Genomic DNA, 9,786 nt, shown 5'->3' with positions numbered 1-9,786 from the left:
CTCATTTTCCGATTTTTCACATTCTCAGTTTTTAATTTTTGTCATTTTCAATTTTTCGTTTCCTCAATTTTTCAAGTTCCCGATTTTTTGAATTTTCATTTTCTCGATTTTGTCACAAATTTAAATTTTTTCAATTCCTTTATTTTTTGTTGTTTCTTTCGATTTTTCAATTTTTAGTTTCTTCAGTTTTCCGAATTTTCAGTTTCTCAATTTTTCGTTTCCACAATTTTTCATGTTACCGATATTTATTTTTCAATGTGGTGAATTTTTAATTTTTATTTTCTCGATTCATGTCACAATTGTCCGTTTTTTCGTTTCCTTTATTTTCTGTTTTTTTTCGATTTCACAATTTTTCATTTGTTCAATTTTTCAAATTTTCAGGCTTTGAATTTTCAGTTCGCCCATTTTTCAATTTTTAAATTTTCCACTTTGCAGCGTTTGGATTTCCAGTCTTCCGATTTTCCAATTTCTTTAATTTTAAATATTTCTATTTCATAATACATATTTTTTTTTTATTTTTCACTTTTTCGATTCTTAAGATTTTTCAAGTTTTCATTTTGTAATTTTTCGTTTTTTATTTTTGATTTTTCAATTTTACAATTTCTCGACTTCCAAAATTTTCAATTTTTCGTTCCTTCAATTTTTAGGTTTGCATTAGTTTTTCAATTTGGCAACTTTTCAGTATTACAGATTTTCATTTTTCGATTTTTCAGTTTCTCAATTTTTAATTTTTCGGGTCTCCAATTTTTTGTTTCCGATTTTTATTATTCATTTTCCCGATTTTACAATTTTTCTTTTATTAAAGTTTTCGAAGTTTCAAGTTTTTAGCAGTTTTTCTTCAAATTTTCAAGTTTGATTTTCACTTGGTACATTTTTCAAGAGTTTATTATATACTTCTTCCTTTTTTTATTTTTGATTTTTCAATTTTACAATTTGTCGACTTCCAAATTCTCCAATGATTCAATATTACAATTTCTCATTTTTCCATTTTTCACATTCTCGATTTTTAATTTTTCCCTTTTTCAATTTTTCGTCTCCTCAATTGTTCAACTCCCCCAGTTTTATTTTGCGTTTTCCTGATTTTTTATTTTTCATTTTCTCGATTTTATATCACAATTTTTTGTTTTTTCATTTCCTTAATTTTTGTTGTTTCTTTCAATTTTCCAATTTTTCGTTTATTTAATTTTTCAAAATTTCAGGCCAATCGATTCCAATTCGTCGATTTTCCAATTTTAAAATTTTTCAGTTTCCGTTATTTCATTTTTGATTTTTCAATATTACAGTTTTGCAATTTTTCCATTTTTTTATTCGAAAAGTTGAAAAATTGAAAAATTAAAAATCGAAATAATGAAAACAAAAGAAAAAGTTTTTAAACAATAACGGAAAAATGGAAAAATTCTAAAATGGTAAAATTGGAACGGTGATAATTTTAAAAATTATTATTGGTATTTATTATACTATATATTTAAAAAATTCTTCAATTTATGATTCGCAATTTTTCTAGATTTCATTTAGTGGACTTTTCAATTTTTCAACTTTTTGAATGAAAAAGGTAAGATTGAAAAAAATGAAACAATATAAAATGAAAACTTCGAAAAATCTAAAAATTGGAAATAAAAAAAATTAAAAAACGAAAATTGAAAAATCGAAATATGTACATATGTATATAACAAAATTGAAAGACTGAAAATTAAAGAAATCGAAAAATCGGATAATTGGAAAGGCAAAAATTGTAAAATTGAAAAATTTAAAAATTGGAAAATCGAGGAATTGAAAAATCAAATATTGGAAGTTTGAAAAATTGAATGAACGAAAAATTATAAAATCGAAACTAACATTGAAAGATCAAGGGACTGAAGAAACAAAAATTATGATACAAATTCCAGAAAATATAAATGAAAAAATCGAAAAAATCAAAAATAAAAATCAAAAACTTGAAAAACTGAATTATCGAAAAATTGAAACATTAAAAATTTGTGAAACTGCAAATCGAAAACTGGCAAAATCTAAAAAGTGAAGAACGAAAAATGAAAATTGAAACCAATCGTAAATCGAAAAACTGAAGAAACGAAAAATTAAAAAAGTAAAAAACCGAAGAAACAAAAAAATATAAAGTTGAAACATTGAAAAATTGAATGATCGAAAAACTAAAGAAAATAAGAAACCGAAACGAAAAATTGCAGAAATGAAAAATTGAAAAATCGAAAAATTGAAAACTCGTGAAATTGAAATCTAAAAATTGATCATTTATCAGACTTTTCAATTTTTCGATTTTTGGATTTCAATTTTTCGTCACCTCAATTTTTCATTTCCCCGAGTTTTATTTTGCGTTTTCCTGATTTTTTATTTTTCATTTTCTCGATTTTATATCACACTTTTTTGTTTTTTCATTTCCTTAATTTCTGTTGTTTCTTTCGATATTCCAATTTTTCGTTTATTCAATTTTTCAAATTTTCAGGCCAATCGATTCCAATTTGTCGATTTTCCAATTTTTAAATTTTTCAGTTTGCAGTTTTTGAGTTTCCACCCTTTTTTTTCTTTTTGAATTTTCAATTTTTCGTTAAACTTTACATTTCTCAAATTTTCGACAGTTTTATACTTCGATTTCTTAATTTTTTTTCAACTTTTCGATGTTTTAATTTTTCTTTTTTAAAATTTTTCAATTTTTTTTCTTTCCCGATTTATCGAATTCAGATGTTTGGATGTTTTGATTGCTGAATTTCTCAATTTATCAATTTCGCAATTTTTTTCTATTTCTCGATTTTCCGATTTTTGGATTTCTTGGTTTTTCGATTTTCCAATTTTTCGATGTTTCGATTTTTCAGTTATCCGATTTTTCAATTTTTTTAAATTCTGTAGTTTCAATTTTTAAGTTTTAGATTTTGATTCTTTGATGTTTGGATTTCTCCATTTTTCAATTTTGCGATATTTCAATTGTTCAATGTTTTAAATTTTAGCTTTTTCGATTTCTGGATTTTTTGATTTTCCAGTTCTTCAGTATTTCTATTTTACAATTTTTCAAATTTTGACGTTGCTAAATTTTCAGTTTTTCGATTAATATATATATATTTTATTTTCCCGTTTCTCGAATTCGCAGTTTCGATTTTTCAGTTCTTCAATTCCTCAGTTTTAGATTTTTCAATTTTCAACTGCTTTATAATATATATTTCGATTTGTGAATTTTTCGAGTTTTCAGTTCTTGTATATTTTAATTTTTGTTTTTTTTTCCGAATTTTTTTATTTTTCGATTTTTCAATTTTTCGAGAACTCGATTTATCGAGATTCGGATGTTTCGATGTTTTGATTATAGATAAGATAAGATGTTTATTTGTCCTGAGAAAATAGGGGGCGGGTGGGCGGGTCTAGTACTTATTCAGGTAAAACTGATATTGCCCCTATTAATCTTAAAAAAACTTGTTAAGTTTAAAGGTGTTAAATTGCAATAGTAACGACTAACGAGTTAAATTCCTAAATCTACCCGAATTGTGCAAAATATCTTGAGTTTTTAATTGTGAGTTATCATTGCATTCATATTTTTACTTCCCGAGCGAATCCGTCGGCCGACTCTCTACTTTTACATTTTCTCGAGCTTTCATGACCCCTAGAAGAAGAAGAAATGGGTCCCCCGTTTCCGTCTGTCTGTCCATCTGTCTGTTTGTCCGTCTGCCGTCCCGTATTTTTATTAGACCGATAATCTCCGATAGTACTAGGCCGATAGTTGTCAAATTTTGTATTTATGTTAGGAATGGCATGTAGATGCTAAAACGCTAACCAAAATTTGTCTAGTCATCCTCACCAATAATGTGATGACGTCACTTCAAAATTCTACATATAGTAAATGGGTTATAAATTGTATGAAATAACATAGCCCTACATGTGTAATTTATGATTCCGTATTGAGTTTTTACCAGAAACGTCCAGATTTTTGGAAAAAAAAGTCAAAATTATAAAACAACATTTTGCAATTTAATTTTGAATCTGCAGAACCGAATGCTTTGAAATCTTGCGGATGTTTTAAAGTTATGATAAGCATGATAAATGTTTAATCAAATTATATTTACTTATCCCTTCTAAAAAATTGATGACGTCAGCTCCATATTTTTCATCGATCAAATGAAGAACGAGACACCTCAGTTTCCCGACAATGTGAAAATACAAACGTTGTTATTTAATAAGAATTATAATAAAGGTACTCAGAACATTTTGTTGATTCTAGCTTACCACTTAATAGTTTTGATCCTGTGTATTGAGGGGACGAAGTCATTCAAATCAAATTAATTTCTACGTGACATTCTTCCGATGTAAAAACATAAACACTTTCATATTTTCTCGATATTTCATAGCTATGGGACAGTAAATAAAATAAATAATTTCCAAAAAACACGTATTGTGGGCAAATATTTAAAAATAAGTTCGACTTAACTGTAACTCAATTTTACAAAGTGTTTTCTTTTAAGTAAATACAGGGTCATTATTTTATCTGTTCACGCCTGAATACTTTGGTGTAGGCAACATATTATACACATCATAAGCATCTTTGATCAATCTATTAATCTTTTTATATTAATAATTACGGCACAAAAATCACACTGTGTCATAAATGACAACAAAGATGTCAGGCAACTAATAATGGAAAATTCAAACAAAATAGAACGTAATTTATTCAATCCTTAAACGAATATAAACAAAAGAAAATAAAAAATATGCATTTTAACCAATAGAAAAATTAGTTTTGTAAAAACTGTAAGAAATGTCTTTAACCTTTCAGTTATCGTTAGTAATACAACTTTTACAAGGCCAACCAAACTGTGAACAAATAATACTATTTCGTCTACCTGAAGTACCTACTTATCACCCGGTATTTCAGTAGTTGGTTAAAATCAGGGTTAACTAACCTTGGTTAAATTTTAACCAAAACTTTAACCAAGAACCGGTATTTCAGTGTCGAAAATTTGGTTAAGTATATTCTGGTTAACTAACCATTATTTCTCTTAAGTTGGTATCGTAATTGGTCTACCAGTTGAAAAGAGCATGTGCGAGGATATATTCTTTCATATTTTGGTGGGCGTGTAGGCGTTTTTATAACCTCACTTTTGCTTTATTTACATTTTGATTGTGAAAGTGTTGTTTCTTTTTAAGTGAATCGTGTGAAAAATAATTTAAAAAAATGGCAAATATTTACTCTTCTAGCGATAGTGACTCAGACGATGAGCAAGTTATTAATTTTGTTGTCCGCTTGGGACGAATTCGCAAAGTTCCTAGAATACAGATACGAAAGGACCATTTTAATTACTGGGACGACCAAGAATTTTATTGTAGGTTCAGACTGTCAAAAGAATCTGTAACAAATTTGTTACATTCAATTCATGATGTCATAAAGCATCCGACAAATTGGTATAAAATATACAATTTAAAATAATATAAGCTGTTTAATGAATCTATTTCAGGAATCACGCTCTTACATCAATGGAAATGTTGTTAATTACACTCCGATTTTTCGCGACAGGCAGTTTCTTAATTGTAATTGGAGATTTTGGAGGTGTTCACAAGAGTACTGTGGGAAAAGCAATAAACAGAGTGAGTGAAAGACAAAACTGGTCATAAAAATGTTACCTATGTTACAATAAATTGAAGGTTACAAGAGCTATTGCAAATTTGCGGGAAGAATACATAAAATTTCCTCAAACAGAAGAAGAAATCTCTATAGTGCAGCAAGGTTTTTATCAACTTGCAAGATTCCCACGAGTTGTTGGTGCTTTAGATTGCACACATATCAAAATAAAGTCACCGGGTATGTTAATAAGGTATTTTGTGTTAACGGACATTAGTATAGAAAATTTTGCAGGTGGAGAAAATGCTGAAATTTATCGCAATCGGAAAAATTTTTTCTCCCTGAATGTGCAAACAATTGCTGCTTCTAATTTAAAAATAATAAATATTGTAGCAAGATGGCCCGGTTCTGCTCACGACTCAACAATTTTTAGAAATTCTGAGATTTGCAGAAAATTTCAAAATGCAGAAATGGAGCGTGCAATACTTGTTGGGGATGCAGGTTACCCTATTCAAAATTTTTTAATGACGCCATTGGCAGTGACAAATACAATTGCTCAAAATTTATATAACGAGTCACTGATTAGAACACGAAACCCAGTTGAACGTTCTTATGGTGTTTGGAAACGACGCTTCCCGATTTTAAGCAATGGCATAAATCTACACCTACGAATGGTTCCCTGGGTAATTGTAGCCACAGCAGTCTTGCATAATATCGCAATTTTAAACGACGAAGATGAACCACCTCCCTTAAATCTCGAAGAGCAAAGAGCTTTTGATTTGGCAGATGATGTACCAGTTGCTGATGATGTAAATAGAAATAATAACAACAGAGCAAGAAATGAATTCATTGCATATTTTGCAAATTTGTAAATTTACATACATAATGTAGAAGTTTATAAATTATTTCTAAATTCATTAAATGCAATTTCAGCTCATGTTCCGCTCTATGCTTTAGTTGGTTTAGTATTTTTCATTGTTCACATCACTTATGTATTCATCTAACCAAGTAAATAAAAACAAAATTATATGAAATTAATTTATTATATCTCACTGATTTACTGATTATTATCAACATCGGAGAACGTGATTTGTTGTTTCAACAATGTCATCCTTAATGCATGCTCCTCCTGCATTAATTTCAATTTTACACAATGTTCTTCTTCACGATGTCGCAGTTTTTGCTCATGTTCCTCCTGCAATTGGTTCTTCATTATTGCATGGATTTCCTGTTTTTGCTTGTGGTCTTCTTCAAGTAACTTTTTTTTGAAAACTGAGTTGTTCCTTTTCTCGTCGGCAAGCTGACACCATTTGTAATTAGTAATATTTCCACCCACTCTTATTTTACCTGCGGAGTACATTTTATTTTCAAAGTTACTTATTACTATTATTAATTATGTCAAATCACCTTTCTTTGAAACATGTAGTGGTTTCGAGGGAAGCTTTTTTAACATCCTTGGAGTGTATTGTGACCAGTCTGAAAAAAAAAATAACCATGTGTTTAATGTTTAACAACACTTTATATCTTACCTAATTCATTTTCCTGCGTATCCCCCGGTTGTGCAACTACGTCTTCTTCTAAAACTAAAAATAAAATATATATTATAATTTTAATAACAATTAATTTATTACTTTGCACTTACCTAATTGTGATGAAGAGGCACTGTTTTCTGTGAAGAAGCTGTTTGACGTCCCCATATTCTCTACAAAAAAGGTGTTATTATGAAATTTACAAGTATGTATATATTTTTTGTATAGCTACCTTCATTTTCAATCTCTGGGACAATTGAATCCTCAATTTCATTTCCGTTTCTTATTTCTTCTACATCTAAAACTTAAGAATCAATTATAACCATGTTGTTGTTATTTTAATGTCTAATAAGTGATAACTTACCATCATTATCACACACCGCTGGTAAACCTGTCAATCTGTCTCCCAAAATTTCGCGGACAGTTGCGTCTACTGACGTCTCTGTTGGGCCTTTGGAGGGACCACCGCCAGTGCCTCGTGCGTATTTTTTATCGTGGGCAAAATTGCGAACTGCGGTTTTTTTTAAATTTGTCCATTTGTCTTTTAGATTCCTGGACGTTCGAGGCACGGTACCAGAAATGGCATTAAATGTTTCTGTCAACTTCTCCCAGGCTATCCCCTTTTGCTTATTATTGACGATTCCAGTTTCTTTGCACTCGATCACCTTCTTGTTTTGTCTAACCAAATCTACAAGTAGGCAAATTTCTTGTGTTTCAAAATTTTTTGATCTAACACGTTCACGTTCACTGTTCATCCTGTAGCTTTTATTATATACTTAACAGAGAAAAAAAACACAACAACAGGCACGAGGTACACGAGAAAACGAGGTTAGAATGGTGATTAATAACAAGAACAACTGTCAAAACTGGTCTTCAAAATGTCTCCCAAAATTTCGCGGACAGTGGCGTCTACTGCGCATGTGTTAACCAAAAAAATAATGGTTAAACCACCTAGCTGGGCTGGGTTAAAGTAACCAAGAAATTTAACCGTCAAATATCTTAACCCCACACTGAAATACACTTAACCAAAACTTTTTTTGGTTAACTATAATTTCTTGGTTTAACCAACAACTGAAATACCGGGCCTAAGCGCGAAACTAAAGAATAGACGCTTGCCCCAAAATAGGGATTATTATTACGGATAGTAAAACTTCATAATTTGTACTTGACTTGTAGAAACATTTTTTGTTAAGTTTCTAGGATTTTAAATAACTATTAATAATATTTTTAGGAATTTAGAGTTTACAAAGGTTTTCGTCATCAACCTCGGATTTATGAATTACAAATGACTTAAATTTTATAGTCTCGCTTGTGATTTCAAAGGGCAGTATACGATAAGGTTCCAAATTCGGCCTGGCATTAATTACGGATATATCTACACCTAATGAAGCCAGTTGGCTCCAATGATTAATTTAAACCAAAACATCCAAAATAAACTCAAATTCTACTATTTACATCAACAAAAAAGAAAAATATATCAAAAATTCATTGAAGTCTGTACCGGTTTCGCGAAACTCCAGCATTTAAATAAATACTTGCATTTTCACAACATTTTCAAACATGGGACTGACTCTGCTAAGACCATTTAGGACAACACATCACAAAAAATTAATAATCTAAAACCTCCTTCTTTGGAGATCCAGAAGGTGGTAACCCTGGAATTAGTCTTTCTGAAAGGAGTGACTGCATACTCGCAGCATCGTAGAACTTTGCACACACATTGTCGAGACACTAGAATAACATATTAGAAAATCCAGGATTAGCGCTCTCTTGTTTTGGAGATCCAGAGGATTGTATATCTGGAATTTGTGTTCTTGTAAGGAATGACTGCATACTCGCAGCATTATAGATGTTTGCACACATATTGCTGAGACAATTTAGAATAACATGAAAAAATTGAGGATTAGCCCTCTCTTGTTTTAGAGATCCAGAGGGTGGTAAATCTGGAATTGTGGAATTAGTCCCTTTTTAAGAATGACTGCATACTCGCAGCATCATAGAGCTTTGCACACACGTTGCTGAGACAATTTAGAATAACATATGAAAAAATTGAGGATTAGCCCTTTCTTGTTTTAGAGATCTAGAGGGTGGTAATTCTGAATTTGTTTCTCAGAACACGATATTGCATACTCGCAGCCTCAAGAAATGTTACAAAAGTACTTCGGAAGCAATTCAAGACGAAATATTCAAAAATTGAGAATTCGCTCTCTTTTGTTTTAGAATTAATGAGAGTGGAATAACAGAAATTAGTCGTCCTGAAATTAACGACGGCATCATCGCAGGATCATGAAACTTTGCACAAATGTTTCCAAAGTAATCCAGGACAAAATAGTGAAAAATTGTGAGTTCGCTTTCTCTTGTTTTGCAGTTACAGGAGGTGGTAATTCCGAATTAGTCTTTCAGAATGCAATGACTGCATACTCGCAGCATCATGAAAGTTTACACAAGCGTTCTTTGGGTAATTCAAGACAAAATATTAAAAAATTGGGAATTCGCTATCTTTTGCTTTGAAGTCAAAGAGAGTGGAATATCAGAAATTAGTCGTCCAGAAATTAACGACTACATAATCGCAGTATCATGAAACTTTGCATAAATGTTCCCGAGGCAATTCGGAATAAAATACTGAAAAATTGGAAATTCGCTTTCTCATGTTTTGGAGATCCAGGTAGTGGTAATTCCGAATTAGTCTCTCAGAAAACAATTACT

At 30.3% G+C, this 9,786-nt stretch overlaps 2 protein-coding genes across 3 annotated transcripts; one reads left to right on the top strand and one right to left on the bottom strand.

The window, feature by feature from the left end:
* Positions 1 to 4,849: 4,849 nt before the first annotated feature.
* LOC135129582 (putative nuclease HARBI1) lies at positions 4,850 to 6,585 on the top strand. The gene is made up of 4 exons (XM_064056767.1): positions 4,850 to 5,394; positions 5,448 to 5,577; positions 5,635 to 5,791; positions 5,846 to 6,585. The coding sequence occupies exons 1-4, from the start codon at positions 5,168 to 5,170 to the stop codon at positions 6,421 to 6,423; spliced, it is 1,092 nt and encodes a 363-aa protein (XP_063912837.1). The 5' UTR covers positions 4,850 to 5,167; the 3' UTR covers positions 6,424 to 6,585.
* On the bottom strand, positions 6,576 to 8,184 carry LOC135129583 (uncharacterized). 2 transcript variants are annotated; one of them, XM_064056768.1, is made up of 6 exons: positions 7,445 to 8,184; positions 7,313 to 7,384; positions 7,194 to 7,253; positions 7,081 to 7,134; positions 6,959 to 7,027; positions 6,576 to 6,898 (listed from the first exon to the last, which is right to left on the bottom strand). In XM_064056768.1, exons 1-6 carry the CDS (start codon positions 7,833 to 7,835, stop codon positions 6,609 to 6,611), a joined length of 936 nt encoding a protein of 311 aa, XP_063912838.1. In that variant the 5' UTR covers positions 7,836 to 8,184; the 3' UTR covers positions 6,576 to 6,608. The 2 variants fall into 2 exon arrangements, with proteins under 2 accessions (XP_063912838.1, XP_063912839.1); XM_064056769.1 differs by having other exon boundaries at positions 7,313 to 7,378.
* Between the last annotated feature and the right edge of the window lie 1,602 nt (positions 8,185 to 9,786).

Source organism: Zophobas morio, unplaced genomic scaffold, assembly GCF_036711695.1.
Source record: "Zophobas morio isolate AGI-343-1 ecotype UQ-CSIRO unplaced genomic scaffold, CSIRO_AGI_Zmor_V1 ptg000016l, whole genome shotgun sequence".
NCBI lineage: Eukaryota > Metazoa > Arthropoda > Insecta > Coleoptera > Tenebrionidae > Zophobas > Zophobas morio.
This window is presented reverse-complemented; position numbering and strand designations above follow the sequence as displayed.